Raw genomic sequence first — 16,361 nt, forward strand, 5'->3', positions numbered from 1 at the left:
AGACTGTCCGGGAGACCGGCTCTCGACACAGAATTTGACCCAAGATTTCCATCAAAGCTGAGCTCGTAAGTACGGAGTACTTCACACCCCGGCGTGATTGGCTGAAAGGGCGTCATCCAAGCACCGTATGGAGGAGCAACATCCACTAACGACTGATATCCCCAGGTTAGAGGTAATTGGCTGAAAAGGCGTCATCCAGCTGCATCCAGGGTATCCACCAAGTGGCCATTCTTCCATGGCTCCAGGTGGCTGTTGATTAGTTGCAAATCCGTCATCTAACAATCTCTAGCTTGCGCTGGTAGCTTGTGGTAGAGCAAATATCATGCGATCACATGAGAGTTAGGAAGTATCATTTTTTCGTGCTCTATATTCCCGATCAAATTACCGTGTGGCGGGATGAAGCTGGATCCCAGATGTGGCAGAAAAAATACCGCTACACTAAAAAGGGTCAACCCTTAATAGTAAGGGTTATTTCTAGTGTATATCCGCGGCGACACCAGACAATGATCGCCTCTGAATCACGTGAGCGGACGCCGGACAGAAGTATCTCACGTGAGCGGCGGACGGCCTTCCGGGCTCTCCGTCGATCGGGTCTTCATTCCTCGTAAGTACTCAATTCTCCGATGCTACGTAACATGCATCATGAATGATCGTGCGTCTCCCCTTGAGTCTCGGGCTCGACATGCCTGTGAACCCTGTCGGTAAGTTCAGTCGCAAGAATTGCTCTAGTGGCTCTACCAACAACTGATCCCGCGTAGAAGAAAGAAGACGAAATGTCCAGGCGAAAAGCCGGCGTGCTCGTTCTGCCGTAGACTAAATCAACGATGCACATATAGTAGAAAGGATGAACCTGGTCGGGGTCTCAAAGTAAGACGAGCTCTCTTCCCACCACGTGTGGGTGCGGTTCTCATTTAACCCGTTTGAAGTGCAAGCATGATAGTAAGGAGCGACTACGTCGTCTCGAATCTCAAATGGAACGAATGAATGACGCTCTACAGTGAGTAATGCGAAATACTGTTGTACTGACCTGGAGTATGACTTTTTAACTTATGGTAGAACCCTTACTGAGCGCGGAAATCCAGACCCGAGTTTATCAGATGCAAGGGCGTCACAAACACAGCCAGAAGTCACAGATGGGCCCCGGGAGACAGTCGGCGAGACTATGGAAGTCTCGGTGCCTTGCTTTGATGCTTCTGGATAGTATGTGGGCGTAAGGGTTTAGAGAAGAACATCGTTGGCTAACCATCTTTCACAGTCCTCATCCTCCGCCCGAGGTTCTTTCACACTTTGTCGAGGTATACAAAGTCAGACTTCACGCCCAACCTCTATCCATTTTCAATGTCGACACGCTGTCTTCACAAATTCTAAATTTCCCGCCTTTTCTCTTGCGTAGCTTCTTGGCAAGTACACTACTTTTCTCGGAGCATGCTTTCTATAGGGTTGCGAAAGATGAGGCAATTGACTTTTATATCCGTTCGGCTCGAGGTACTGTGATGTATCTGGCAACTGAAGGAAACTCGTCGGTGGAGATCTTGCAGTCTCTTTGCTTACTAGCCTTGAATGACCTCGCTGGTAGGAATTCCCACTAGAGTGCACAGAATCCGCAGCTAATCTAATTTAGCCGGCCGTCGATCGAGGATGTGGATGACCATAGGCATTGCCTCTCGACTTGCCCTTGCACCCCAAAATCCTCAATGGTCACCAGTAGGGACTACGACAAAGACGGAAGAAAAGGCAAGATGCTTATGGTGTGTTTTCGTGCTTGAGAGGGTATTTACATCAGGCCCAACTTTACTCCAGAGCGATAGCCCCCCATTCGCCAACCTCAGTTATCCTCCGAGTCCAGCAAGGCCACCCCTAGTCGTTGACCTAGGGGCCTCCAATGTGCCTTATTCCGCTGCTAACAGTGCGCCCACCGACCTGGGAGTCAACGCACACTGTCTACAGTTGATCTCTCTATGGGGTGACGTTGTAGCATATTCAAGACGGTTACGACTAGGACAGGGTGAGGACCCTTGGTTGATCTCTTCAACCTACCATGTCTTGGTAGCGAAATATCGTCAATTCGAGGCAAGTTCTGCGCAAATGCATCGGTTAAAGAATGTGGGTTTTCAAGATATATCACCAAATGATTTCTCCCAAAACCGATATTACTGGACGGTATGGATACAGCACCAGGTGTGCTTTCATGCAGGGAATGCGCTCTTGCACCACCCAATTTTCTACATTACCAATTCTCGCAAATTCAGCACCAGATACCCACCGCCATCCTTTCTCCAACAAACCGTCGACCAGGCGCTCCTTCACTCGGGCTGGATAGTGCGCCTTTTGCGTACATGGGATCATCTTAGGCTCGAGCTCAATGATCCGCTCTTAGGCCACTTCCTCGTCGTGGCTGCAACTATCCATTGGATATTCCAATTTGCCAGCGACGAAGCTGTGGCGGATAGGGCACGCTCTGACTTTGGAGATTGTCAGCGGCTTTTGCTTACAGTAAACAGGAAATGGCCACAATTCTCGTCTGCGGTAAGTTTATCGGGAATTGTCCCTGCTACCTGAATGTAGAGCTAACAGGTCCAAAAGGCGAGCTGTTTGGATTTCTTACAAAGCCTTGCGCGACAAGCTCACGAAACAACCGGAAACAGGGGAATTCCGTCCTTCAAACAATCTCTGCTATGGGACCTTCTCGATTCCGATATACCTAGCTCCGGTTTTGATGCCTCTAGCTATCTTGTGGCACCAAGTGGGCAGCATGTTGAAACACAGCATCTTGCTCCTCTGCATGAGCCTTCTGTGTCCGATAGGGGTTATTCCAATGACTACCTTAGCTCCGCGGAATATCAAGCACTTCAATCGCCGGTCTTCTTTCCAAATTCGACTTTGAACAATGATCTTTTCAGCGACATCGATCTCTCCATCTTTTCCCGTCCAGAGGGTCAGTCTAGTCTCAACTTGCATGGCGGTTTGTAAGAGGCTCGATTGGCAGCCTCCTGCTAGTTCTGAATGGCCGATCACTGCGATGGGGAGAAAAGCAAAAAGAAAGTAAATTTATACTATCCTATCTCTCACCTTTTCTACAGTCCGACGTGATCAGTTGATTCAAGAAGCATCCGTCGATGTTCCAAAACACGGTCCGGGTCCGTCCCCACCGGCTCTCGGGGCGTGGGACGTCATCTTCACCGCGCCTGAATATAAGAATGTTCGCCCTGCACATAACTTGACTCACTTTACGGTTTTTTTTTCTTGTTCCACGATGTCCCACTCCTCGAAATCGAATTCAATTGTTATCATTGGAGCCGGCGTGTTCGGCCTCTCCACTGCCTTGGAGCTCTCTAAGCGTGGCTACGATAATGTCACCGTTCTTGATCGTCGACTCCCTCCTGTTCCCGATGGATCAAGCGTCGATGTCTCTCGCATCATTCGTCCAGATTATGCCGACGTATTTTATGCTCGAATGGGACTAGATGCTGTGAAAGGATGGAACGCCGAATATGCACCGTTTTTCCATCGCAGTGGTCTCTTGTGCGCGGAATCGAAAGGCTCTACCGAGAATTCATACCTTGACCAATCAAAGCAAAACCTGGAAAGCTTAGGAGCTAGTGTCACCATCCAAACTTTCCAAGGCAGTGAAGCCACGGACAAGTATCCAGGTATTCATGGCGATCTGTCAGACATGCAAGGGTACTGGAACACCGAGTGTGGATGGGCCAATGCAGAGGGGAGTATTACGCACCTGGCCCAGAAATGCTCGCAGGCTGGCGTATCCTTCATGACAGGAAAACACGGAACCGTCAATAATCTCATAACTAAGACTCATTCAACGAAGAGCAAGGTAGTAGGCGTGGTCACGGCGGCAGGGACGAGCGTCTCGGCGGATACCGTGATCCTGGCCACGGGCGCCTGGACACCATACTTGATTGACACTGGTGATCGGACAATTTCGACGGGTCAGCCGGTTGCCTTTCTGCAGCTCACCCCCGAGGAAGCAAAGGCGTTGCAGAACTCTCCCGTCATGATCAACTTGAGCACAGGATGGTTTGCCTTCCCTCCTACTCCCGGCACCAATCTGTTGAAAATGGCCCGTCATGGTTATGGGTTTGAAACGACCACCAACTCGCCACATCGGCAGTCCAATTCATCTTTCTCCGCTCCCAAGATGTCTTCTCAATCACCATTCCTACCGGCAGACGCAGAAAAGTCTCTGAGGGAGGGCCTGGCTTTGTTCTTGCCGCGGTTCAAGGACTGTCCGTTCGTCCAGCGCCGGTTATGCTGGTATACCGATACTCCTAAGGGCGATTTTATTGTGGACCATCATCCGGAACACGACGGGCTGTTCCTGGCAACGGGTGGAAGCGGACAGTAAGTTGAGGTCATCGCACTATATTGCGCAACGTGCTAATTGAATTGAAGTGCCTTCAAGTTCCTACCTGTGTTGGGTCGTTATGTGGCGGACAGTTTCGAGCGAAAGGCGTCGCAGGAGCAACGAGAGAAATGGGCGTGGCCGGCAACTGCGAACCGTCTTTCGAAGGGCGATGGCAGTCGAGGAGGACCTCCGAGACGAGTGCTTCTTCCTGAAGAACAGGCTCGTCTGTGAATATTGGACATCGATGAAGGTCCGTGCATGATCGCGAGGTTGTAATACAGGAAGCTTGTCTTGCAAATAGGATAAGGGAGGGGAAAAGGGGGAAAAAAAAGAAATAATAAAGAGCTCGAGGAAGACTCCAATAATAGCGTACGTCGCAAGACACTCGGTTCTATTTCGAAAAACTCCGGGATTTCTCGAGAGTCGAAGGGGGGTTTGTTGTACAAACTACTACGTCAGTTGCACGTTCTGCACCATTTCATCCTTCCTCCCCCATTAACCTTTTACATTCACATTCCCCATTCATTCCCTCGACTTCGCCCATCACGGAGAGTCCCCCTTTCATCACCGCCTGGTATATATGACCTGAGACATATTTCAAATCCATTGCTACGTTGTTTCTACCTTTTCCTCCGCAACCTCTACGTACTCGTTGATTGCGGTATTGATTTCATCGAAATGCGCTTCCACCTCCTTTTCGTTCTTTCCGTGGTTTTCCTCTCCTCAGTGTCATCCTCCCTCGAACTCATCGAGTCTCGCGCACTTAATCTATGCTCGGACAGTCTGAGCCTAACCGCAGAACACTTCAATGTCGTCTTCACGCCCCAGAACCAGTCGATGGCACTAGGCTTGGATGGAACGTCGAGGATCACCGGCTATGTGAAAGCAGAGCTGGTCTTGACGGTGTATGGGTATGAGGCTCTGCGCAAGGTACTGGACCCCTGCGATATGAGCTTGGATGGCCTGTGTCCCGTCCGAGCAGGGCCACTTCCCATGATGAGCACCAACATCAAGATCCCGGCGAACGTCGTCTCGCAGATCCCTCGTAAGCTCCTTTCCCCTTCTCATCTTTTTCAATCCCTCTCAAGAAAATATGCCTCCTTTCTATTGTCAAAAACTGACAAAGACTGCACCGCATCAATTAGGTATCGCGTACTCTGTCCCCGATCTCGACGCTACGGTTCGCGTTCATATCAACTCTACCGAAACTGGTGAAGAGATCACCTGTATCGAAGCGGCTCTGTCAAATGGAAAGTCAGTCTATCAAGCCGGGGTGGGATGGACAACGGCAATAATTTCGGGGCTGGGGTTGGCCGCGTCCGCGATTACCTCGAGTCTGGGGCATTCGAAAGCCGCCACGCACATCACGGCCAGCGTTGTCTCTCTGTTCGGGTTCATGCAGTCTCAGGCTATGTTCGGGATGATGTCTGTTCATATGCCACCTATTGTACAGTCGTGGACCCAGAACTTTCAGTGGAGCATGGGGATCATACACATTGGGTTTCTGGAGAGGATATGTACTTGGTATCAACGATCAACGGGAGGAAGCCCCTCGACGATCCTGTCCAATCTTACGGTGACTTCGGTTCATGTGGCCAAAAGGCACACCTCTGAGATTATTCGCCATGCATCTGGGTTGCTCAAAAGGGCGGGACAGAAAAGAAGTGCTACGAATGGAGGCACAATCATGGTTCGAGGCATTCCGCGAGTCGGCTTTAGGGCTGGAATCGAAGCCACCAATATCTTTCTCACTGGATTGATATTCTTCGTCGTTTTTGTAGCCGCGATGATGCTCCTTGTTGCTGCTTTCAAGGTCTTTTGTGATATTCGCACTCGGTCCGGAGGTGCAAAGACACTCAGAGCATCGAGGAAAAGGTGGAACCTTGTTTCGAAAGGCGTCATGTTTCGATTGGTCTTGATCGGGTTCCCTCAGATGCTGATACTCTGCCTCTGGGAGTTCACGCAGCATGATTCCCCAGCAGAAGTCTTGCTCGCGGCGGTCACGCTTCTGGGGATGATTATCAGCGTCGGCTTTGCGGCGTTTAGGGCTATCAGGCTGGCGCGGAAATCGTTGGTCATTCATCAGAACCCGGCATATCTTCTTTACTCCAACACGCCCTTTTTGAGTCGCTGGGGATTCCTTTACGTGCACTACAAGGCCACGACCTACTATTTCATCGTCGCATCGCTTAGCTACACCTTCCTCCGGGCAGCTTTCATCAGCCTAAGTCAAGAAGCACCCGTGGTCCAGACGGTGGCATTGCTGGTGATCCAAACCAGCATGCTCGTTGTCGTCAGTGTCTGTCGACCCTGGATGAACAAGAAGACCAATATCTACAACATCTCGATCACGGCGTTCAACTTCATCAACGCCATCTTCTTCCTTTTCTTCGCCGACGTGTTCAACCAACCTGGCATCGTCACGGGGGTGATGGGCGTCGTCTTCTTCGTCTTCAACACGGCCTTCGTCCTCGTCCTTCTGGTCCTGATACTAGTTGACTCGGTATACGCGATCCTCTCAAAGAACCCAGATATCCGGTACCAACCCATGCAAGATGACCGGGACTCATTCGTCCGATCGCACAGCCAACTGGGGATGGCCGAGCTGCATGCCCTCGGGGCCACGGCTCGAGGCGACCCCCCGACAGCACTGTACAAGGCCCTTCGGGGAGCCACCGACAGCGACCTCGATCCCCTCGCCACCAGCCGGAAGGAGACAAGCACCAGCCCCCTCAACGGCGGACATTCTTCAAGTGGAGATGTCACGCTGCATGAACGACAGTTCCCTACGTCGGTGGTGGATCTCTCGGTGCCCCTCTTCCCCAGCGGGGGAGGACCAGGTCAGGAGGATCGTAAAGTCCGACGACAATCATCTTCGCCGATGTGAATAATCTTGCACATGTGTACAATAAGGCTAGCTTAAGAGAAAGAATTGTCTGAATTCTGAACCTTCGTGCTTTTATCCCTCCTTGTCTGTTGTATGATCACTATGGGCATCTAATTTAGGAGAGGGGAGTCGTGGTCCTGTTTACCTCTGGGCTTATTGAATGTTAGACTTCGTTGTGCTTTCAGGTTAGATTATGACATCGCTGTAGTCCTGGTCCTGGTTTTCCCATAGAGATCTTGGCGAAGCAACTCGCTTATCTCATCATAATGAAGCAGAAGCCGCATCGTAGTCCTGAGCTATTCGAGGGTCGTCGAAGGCCATAGCTCTTCGGGTCAAGGTGGTATCTTCCCCGAATTGGTGCTATTGGAGTCAAAGCAGTACTTTTCCTCTCAGGGTTTATTCTTGCCTACCTAGTGTTCTCCCCCTGCCTTGTACAACATGGTGGTTGGATCGTTATGGTCGCTTAAAGGGGCCCAAGAGCAGGCTTGATAGATTGGGAAGACAAAAGTCAAAAAAGAGCACAGTCTGTAACAATCCGTTGCTTGGACAAGGGTCATCTGGCGGTCTTCCTAAGTGTGGCATATATGAAATGGCCACAGAGAGTAGGAGGTTACAGTAAAACTCTGCTATATCGGAGTTTTACTGTACCTACAACTGTAACTATCGGGTATATTTCAGGCACACAATGGGTGGCGAGACTCTGGATGCCACACTTGCAAGAGAACTACACCAAGGCGATGGATATAATGGAGAGTGAGTACAAGGCAATGTGTCTTGTTCAAAAAGAAAGTAGAATACCTATTCCCCATGTTCATATATTCGAGGCCGATCCAGACTCCAGCGTGGGGGCACAGTTCATGTTTATAGACAATCTCAGGGGAAATTCCGGAATTGAATTGAGTCTGAGTCTTCCTCCTGAGCATAAGTTGGATTTTTATTCTAGCATGGCAAATATTCAGGTATGTACCTACAGTACACTGTACTACACTGATAGATTATTGTTCTTTTAACCGCTCTTTATCCAGATCGATATGTTTAACATTCGGCTGCCGAAAACCGGAAAGGTCGTTGAAATCAACGATGATGGATCATATCAGCTAGGGCCACTACCCACCGTTGGTGGACCTTTCAACACTGCTGCCGACTTTTTCAGAGCCTGGTCCACGAAGGTTGAATTTGGCCTCTCCAAAGACCAGCTTCAAAACGCAGCTGGTTCATATGCTAGCGAGATACTATCCTCCGTGAAAGCCTTCAGAACCCTGGTGCATGATAATGCGGAGTGACTGTCTGTCAATAATTCCATTATGCCACGACGACTTCTGTCATAACAATATTGTGTTTGACGATAAATACTACCTGCTTGGAGTTATCGACTGGGAGACGGCATTTGCAGGACCGTGCGAAATGTCAGGCGAATTTCCCGTGTCCATATCGGTAGTCCCGCCTGCTATGGATATCCCATGGAAGTATGATGAGAACGGTAACCCTAAAGAGGCAGAGTACAGGCAAAGGTACAATGATAGGGAAGATTATATCGCCATCGTGAGACAAAAAGAGAAGGAGCGGGGCTTGACTGACGGATACTCCTTATTGTCGAACGCTAAGCGGCAGTACCTCGCTACTGCCATCAGCCTTTTTCAAAGTAGAAAGCCAGAGTGGTATTCAAAAGTGATGGAAAGCTTCAGTGATGCTCAGAACTCTAGAGAACCCTCTCTATAGACTGGTTGTGAACGCATATACTTACCGAGTAAAGTTCGTAATTGGGAGATTCAAACAGACTTCAAATCTTAAATTTTATTGCACTTAAATAATATAAGCAGAAGTTGTTTGGGGGTCCCATCCAGGACACAGTATAACACATGATACCTGAGCCCGTTCATCTGAAATGAAAGAAAACTTTGCGCTCTGGTAGTTGGAATCTCCCCGGGCACCGTCACTTTACATCTAGAGAGTACAGCCATCAATTAAAGTAATCCGTTACGCGAATGTATAACAAAGATATAAGAGACTGCAAGTATGTGTGAGGCATTCATAGCACAGACCTGTTCTATCGACAATCTGGTCTTGCCTTCAAGATTTTAACCACTTCATTGAAGCGGGGTAATCTAGTAACCATTGATGATTTGGTGTGACTGAGGTGCATCATTCCCAAGAAACATATCTATGCCATAGGTTATGGTAGTATACGTGGTCAGTATAGGTTGCTCTAAGGTAGGGAATCCGTCTGTGGTTGCTACTTCTATAGGATTTAGTATTAGCGCCGATAAGGGGGCTAGATCTTACGGTTAAGTATTATTTGCCTAGAGAGTGAATTATAACTATCTCAGAGCATCAATATCAGGCAACATCTTATTCTATCATTAGCCAACATATCGTAAGTTCATAAGTAAAGCAACTGAAGCAGTGCTGTGTGCACGATAGAAGATTAAATGTGAATACCTGTGTTCAATGGATAAGCAATCACTACCTACCTACCTACTGGTAGACCTTTACATATCCGGGGGGTAAGACATCTGCCATTAGGTTTCTATAATCTTGTTCTTTCCTTAGCCCCATGGGACTAGACCATTTGCCCACTTACGTGCAGACAGACCAAATACTCAGTACTCCGTAGAAAATTGGAAGACCGCCAGGGTGAAGAAACTAGAAAGGCACCAGTTCGAGATGTCATCGACCACAACTCCGAGTCCCATGTGCCTTGATTCCGACTAGGGTCGCATCGCAGCCCGGTGAGTCGTCTTGCACATGTGTCGAGTAAGGGTCATTGTGGATTGACGAGGGAACAAAATCAAGTTCTGTCCGGCCTTGCTTTTATCCTCCCTTCAGTATGAGTTTCTATGCTCGCGGTGAGCTGAGGCTTTTTCTTTTATGCAATGGTACGTATAATAGGAACGTACGTATGTATGTAATCGCACATAGCCCATCAACAAAAACCATCCCCCTTCCTCAAGCTTACCTACCCTGCAAGCAATAGTCACCATGTATGTACCATTGTCTCTCTGTCTGTCTTTCTGTAAACTACATAAACTCAACTCAGCATCACCCCAACCCCTCATCCCCCCCTTTTTTGCGCAGATTTCAAATCAAGCCTTACTATTCTCCGCCCCTCGCTTGACGCATGTATGTATGTACCTACACCTACACCGTCCGTCCCCCTGTGTGCACCACGAGACCGTAAAAACCAGGAAATGCCTCGTCAATGCGTTGGAACTCATATTGTAAAAAGAAAAAGGCAATGGGAGAAAAAAAAAATATTAATGACCCCTAACATGACGATGATGTAAGAAATGAGAAGAAAAAGAAAAAGATGGTGTACAGTTAATTATATATGACATCAGCGAGTTCGGGCGATCGATAAAAAAAAAGAAAGAAAACAAACCGCCGGCCGATAGTGCGAAAAAGCGGTGGTGGTGGACTGGGATTGTGCACAGGGCTCTGCGGATTTGAATCCCGATAAGGATGGATGGATGGCGAGAAAAGGGAACGAAGAGATGAACAACGTGATTCAAAGGAGCGTGGGAAATGGATTGATGGAAATAACTTAGTCTGTAGCCATGTGAAGAGAAAAAGAAGATTCTAGTCCTGTCCACTACGCATGTATGTACTTTTGTAGGTTGGTTATTTAGTTGGTTGGTTGATGCCCAAGCCAGAGGATGGAAGCATCTACATTAGTTAGTTAGAATAGTACTGTAGATAGAAGTGAGTAAATAGTGAAGGTAAGGCACCCACCATTAGGTTTCTACACAGTAGTTCGGCCGCGGGGATCGTTCCGACCAATCCATTTCTTCGATGTTAATCGGGTTCTAGAGAACTCCATTAGACTAGACCACTTGCTCACTTACCTGTAGACAATCAGAACACATAATAGAGTACCAGGTCGAGATTTCGTCGACCACATCCCGGATGTCCCATGTGCCTGATTCCGATCCCGAGGACTACACAGTACGGAGTACACAGTAAGCAGTAACTACCTAGACCAAGGAACCAACGGCAGACCTACAGATGCCACCACCGGGCAACGCGACGACATCCTCCGCGGCGCAGGCAGGCAGAGCCAGACCAAGGAAGGTCGCTGCCGTAAGCTAAGGATGTACGTCTGTCCCGAACAAGTAATCAGCCTGCTCGACGGCTTCCGGTGGAGCCGAGACTTTTGGTGGATTTTAGTAGGATTTTTAGTGGCATTTCGATCTTGCCGGTTCCACTTTAGCCACGGCCATCATGCGCTAACCTTCTCCGAAATTAGTGACTGACGGTGGCTTGGTTAATTTTGGTGTTTACGGCGAGGGCCAGAGAGTACGGAGTAGTTACGGTAGTCCCTGCTGCGTATCATTCCTCATCAGCGTCGAATTAATTACTGACAAGGAGGCTACCGAAGACACGAAGGCAGAACTCGAATTCGGCGATGCAGTTGAACTTCAAATTTACCCCGCAGCTCTTTTTTATTCCCTTCATATACAGTACTCTAGATGTATCCTACCGAGGAGACAGAGTACCTCCTATCTTTCAGACAATATGATCAGGTTCTATCACTCTTCACGATGACATCCTCGGGCCTCCTTTGCACTAACCACCTCCTTCTTCTAGGTCTTAGTCCCTCCCATGAAATCCATTGACCAGGCAGTCCATCCCACCCGTTTCCAGTAGAGTGCCGTACTTTTGCATCCCCTTCCCAAACCGGATAGCTCCCTCCACTCCGGCCCACAGTCTCCAGTCTCCAGTCTCCAGATGGCCCTCCGTACATCGCACTAAACCTGCGCCCAAAGAGTCAAGCGTTCAAAGCCAGACCAACGCTAGCCCTCCACCCCCGCCTAGACCCCTACTGTTGCTCCCGAGCACTCACCAGTCATCATACAGTGTTCATGTACACTGTACTGAGCGTGGTGTATCTGTGGACGCCATCATGGGCTCAACACTCTTCGACAACCCTAAGGTATATACACCGTATGCACACATGTCTCTGACATGCTCCCTACTCCCAGTCAGTTAGCTTGCGTCACATCGTCGGTCTCGCTTTCGATAGGTCCGTTCTCGGGCCACTTTCCTTGCGTGAGCGACACGAGGTCAGGTGGTCCCCGCCCTGTCCCTCATGCTTTTGATTGATTTTTTTTTTCTTTCTGGTCTGTTCGTATTGTTTGTTAGGCTTTTGCTTCTGTACTCTTGTACTACTGTGCTATTCTCATAGAGGTATTTCCTCCGTTTTCTTGTGTTCTGTGTACCCTGAGAAGGGGGTTGGAAAAGATGATACGGTGCCGAGGTACTTAGAAACATACCTTACAGTCCGAGCCAGGGAAATTGCCCATGTATGCACTCTGTACCTATCTTACATACCCACAGAGTAAGGTCGGTGCTGATTTGAACTAACCACATGCACCAGGCTTCTTCAGGACAGAGAAAAAGAAAAGAACTATCAATCCAAGTCATATTGTTCCTGTATACTGCCACCTGCCAAGAAAAAACATCCCGCACGTATCAGATCTCACTCTCTAGAAAGATCCTGTAGCATGAAAAATCCACTGAGGTTCAATACGGGGTAAGGAGGAAACGGTGGGGGCAAAAAGCAAAGATAAGAAAAAAATGAAGCGTCCAAAGAACATTGCTCAAAAGTCAAAAACCCGCAAACCAGACAGGCATCCCCCTGTCATCTCCGCATTTCCCACGCAAGGGAGACAATTAAATGACTGACTGACTGACTGACTGACTGACACTCCAGCGGTCGCGATGTGATGTGAGAAGCAAGTTTAATTGCCGCCGCACGGATTGCGGTATTCTGGCTCTTGATCTTGGTCTTAGTTTCTCTAGGGAAGACTGCAGTGGATCGTTCTTGGTTCAGACCAGTAGCTACCACAATTAATTACCCGTCTTAGCTGCTGGAGCTACTGCCCAACTACGGTAGAGAATAAACAATTGACCTTGATCTGTACTTGCGGCATATAACTGCAGATACACACAGATAGGTGCATTGCAAACCGTGCTTTCCCTTTCTCTCCCCCATCCCCCTAGTTACCGATTTGGGCTCCTTGGTCCAAGCTCGCCATGATTCGATAGATTTCCAATCCTTCAGTTCCTGTCGCCGGAGGTAACTTATGGGCTCCACAGCGAACAATGGATGGATGGATACGCCGGGAACACCCTCCCTCCCGGCTCCACTTGTCATTTCCACCACTTCTTCAGTTTCTTAAAACGGGGCACAATTACATCGGTGGCAGAATCTCAATCACTCCAGTGCACCTGTAGAAAAAAAATATATAATTCCATGCGATACAGTATGGAGTAGGCCCACGGAGTACATCGGCGATAAACCCGACCCATACATTCTCCCTATTCTGTACCTCGAGTCATGTCCCCAGAAACCAATGACCGGATAGAGTAAGCAGGACGTAACCGTCTCTCCAGCTCGCTTCTCCCAGACAACCTTCTTCTCGAATGGGGCTGTTTCACCAACTCTCTTTTTGATTAATCTTATTGTATTTTCCTTTTCTTTTCCCTTTCGTCGACGGTTATTCTCTAGTATTCTCAAGGCCATGTGTCAGGTTGAATAACTTGCAGATGCACCGGTCTTAGGACATAGTTAGCACTAAACACCCTTAGTGAGCGTTCTAACAGCCTTGTCTCTCTAAAACTTGGTCTAGAATTTTAGGCACACAGCACTGTGAGCACTAGTTGGTTGACGGGCAGTCATTCCTTGGTCGCTACCCACCTACCTATCAAGTTCAATTCCAGGCGTATGACGTTCCTACTGGATGGTTCTTTTCTATGCTATACACCGTGCACCATACTATACTCTGACTGTAGGTAGCGTCGTACTTTCTATGTCCTCAGTCCAGTCAAGACTCTGACTGCAGAGCTGTCAGTGCGAATAACCTAGCGCTGGCTAATCATCCTACGGCTTTCCTCACCGGGCAAGCCGTGCTCATCTGATGTGCGCCCCTCGTACGGCGTATTGGCCTGTGTTTCCTTGATTTGTTTTCCCTCCCTTAATTTATTTATTTTTTCTTTTTTTCCCCACCCACTGTTTTCTTTTTCACACCCCAGACATGATCACCAACCTTAATCTGCGATTTTCACCAGCCAGTCGAAAAAACAAAATAATTCGTACTCAGTACTATACATCGTCCAAGAACGCCTACCTAGGATTAAAAAAAAAAATTAACTTTCCACAAGCCATGGATGGAAACGGGCTGAAAGCTCCGCCCTGCTCGCCTGTCCCGTCCGTCCCGCCGGCCGAGCACCTAGATGAGATGAGAGGAGACGCGATGCGATGCGATGCGACAAGATGAGGTCAGAGGGAGTTGGTCATTCCAACCGGTTTCGGAAGCTCTGTCTGGGGATCGGAATGCAATGGATGGGGAGAGGGTCCAAGCACTCGGAGATATTAATGCCAATGACGGGAATGAGGGGATGTCCTGGATGGATCGAGGGATAGTCCTTGATGGCTGGTAGGGGGGTGGGGGTCAGGTGATGATTACCTTCCTACCTACCTACTCCGGAGTAGGTTTTGTTTACTTACCCCGGAGGAAAGTAAATGGGAGTATTGTACCTAGGAATTGGAAGAGGTGAAGAAAAGCTGGCAAGAAGTGTTGAAACTGAACGAAGGGGTATGAGGGTTCTTTTAAAGCTTCCACGCGCGATCCATCCCCCCTCTTTTGGAATGCATTAGCATTGATCGAAATTAGTGATCATAATTGCTTCTATTCTGGTTCCAATCCCATGCCATGCCGACAGACCGATTGACCGACCGGCGAAAGGCAAACAGGCAGCCAGAGCATAAGATAGAAGGTAGGGAGTCTGCAGTAACACGGATGTCCGTGCTGGGTGCACAAAGGAGATTAAGCCCACTTTTCCCCAGATTGTCATCAGTATGAGAGGTTTTGCTTTTATTTTTTATTTCTTTTTAATTCGATTTTATTGTCATTGCTTTTGCTCAAGATGCGTGAAGGAACATGGAGATCTTCCTGTTTTTTTTTTTTCTACCTGTCAGGGTCCTCGGTCGAGCGATCACAATCGGATCGGGAATCAGAAACAAGGACCGGGCGCGTCCGGGTTATACAGAGAGGAAGAGCATCATGGTCCCCGGGCGTCATGGAACGAGAGAAAAAGCGAGAGAGCGAGAAAGAGAGAGAGAGAGAGAGAGAGAGAGAGAGAGAGAGAGCAAGAGAGAAAGATAGATCGCGCTAGTGGCTGCAATGCAGGGAGCTTTCTCTTTTTTCATTTTCATTTATTCATTTTTTACAAGTAAGAAGAATATCTTCCCTCCGATGGGAAAGTGGCCTCTGCGGTGTCACTGCCCGAGCATCGGCCCATCTCCGCACCCGTCACGCTTGGGAGGTCCGGTGGATTTGGTAGCGTGGGGTTTTTGGCCTTTTCATTTTATTTTTATTTTCCCTTTGGTGGCGTCCAGCTGAGCCCTGAGCCGTGTCCATCCTGGTATGCAAGTAATACATCAATACCTCCAGCAGGCCGAACGGGGGAAAAAGGATCAACGGGGCTGTTGGACAAGATTATGACCTATTTTCCTTTCTTATGAATTTAGTTAAATAGTGGTAGGGGCGTAGGGCCCTTAGGGGGAGGGTAGAGAGGCTTTGCTACTAGATCTTCTTTGGGATTAGTTGCGACACTGTGCCCCCCTTTCCTCCCACCCCGTACGGATACTACTGTAGGTACTACAGTATGTGGTACTGTTACTACTGTACCTTCGACCTTCGTACAGACCCAGTACGGTGCCTATTCTTAGGTAGGATTAGGTAGGAATTCTGAGTCCGAACTGAAGCAGGACGAGGCAGGTCCATGATGTCGGTGGAATTCAATTTCTTGCTTACGCTTCAGTACGGTGTATATCATCTTGTCTAGATTCATCTAGCATCCGACCCGTGACCGAGCGACTTCCCGTTCTCCTCCGTACACATTGCCGCATGGGAATTGAATTCCTCATGATCGTGAAGGGGCTCCACCTGTCGACGGTCTGGGTAATCATCATCGGTCATCCGATGGGCGACAAAAATGCGAGTCAATTCATCATTGTTTCCTGCGTTTCATCTGCTTTGGTATGGAGAGTAGGTTGATATCTGCATAGAGGAAATAGATCCAAGAAAAGAAAAAGAAAAAAAAAAAAAA

At 48.6% G+C, this 16,361-nt stretch overlaps 3 protein-coding genes across 3 annotated transcripts; all 3 read left to right on the forward strand.

Moving 5' to 3' along the window:
* Positions 1-503: 503 nt before the first annotated feature.
* Positions 504-4,594, forward strand: KD926_000136 (fructosyl amino acid oxidase; the record flags this gene model as incomplete). The annotated part of the gene is made up of 11 exons (XM_053104063.1): positions 504-604; positions 837-867; positions 927-997; positions 1,057-1,200; positions 1,256-1,572; positions 1,622-1,748; positions 1,809-2,103; positions 2,173-2,526; positions 2,584-2,962; positions 3,081-4,359; positions 4,411-4,594. The coding sequence occupies 11 exons, from the start codon at positions 504-506 to the stop codon at positions 4,592-4,594; spliced, it is 3,282 nt and encodes a 1,093-aa protein (XP_052952631.1).
* Positions 4,595-5,041: 447 nt separating this feature from the next.
* KD926_000137 (transient receptor potential ion channel family protein) lies at positions 5,042-7,250 on the forward strand (the record flags this gene model as incomplete). Its single annotated transcript, XM_053104064.1, has 2 exons — positions 5,042-5,408; positions 5,509-7,250. 2 exons carry the CDS (start codon positions 5,042-5,044, stop codon positions 7,248-7,250), a joined length of 2,109 nt encoding a protein of 702 aa, XP_052952632.1.
* A 944-nt stretch (positions 7,251-8,194) lies between these two features.
* KD926_000138 (uncharacterized protein) lies at positions 8,195-8,533 on the forward strand (the record flags this gene model as incomplete). Its single annotated transcript, XM_053104065.1, has 2 exons — positions 8,195-8,209; positions 8,276-8,533. 2 exons carry the CDS (start codon positions 8,195-8,197, stop codon positions 8,531-8,533), a joined length of 273 nt encoding a protein of 90 aa, XP_052952633.1.
* Between the last annotated feature and the right edge of the window lie 7,828 nt (positions 8,534-16,361).

Source organism: Aspergillus affinis (assembly GCF_023601865.1).
Source record: "Aspergillus affinis strain CMG 70 chromosome Unknown NODE_103_length_130260_cov_86_642442, whole genome shotgun sequence".
Classification (NCBI taxonomy): Eukaryota; Fungi; Ascomycota; class Eurotiomycetes; order Eurotiales; family Aspergillaceae; genus Aspergillus; species Aspergillus affinis.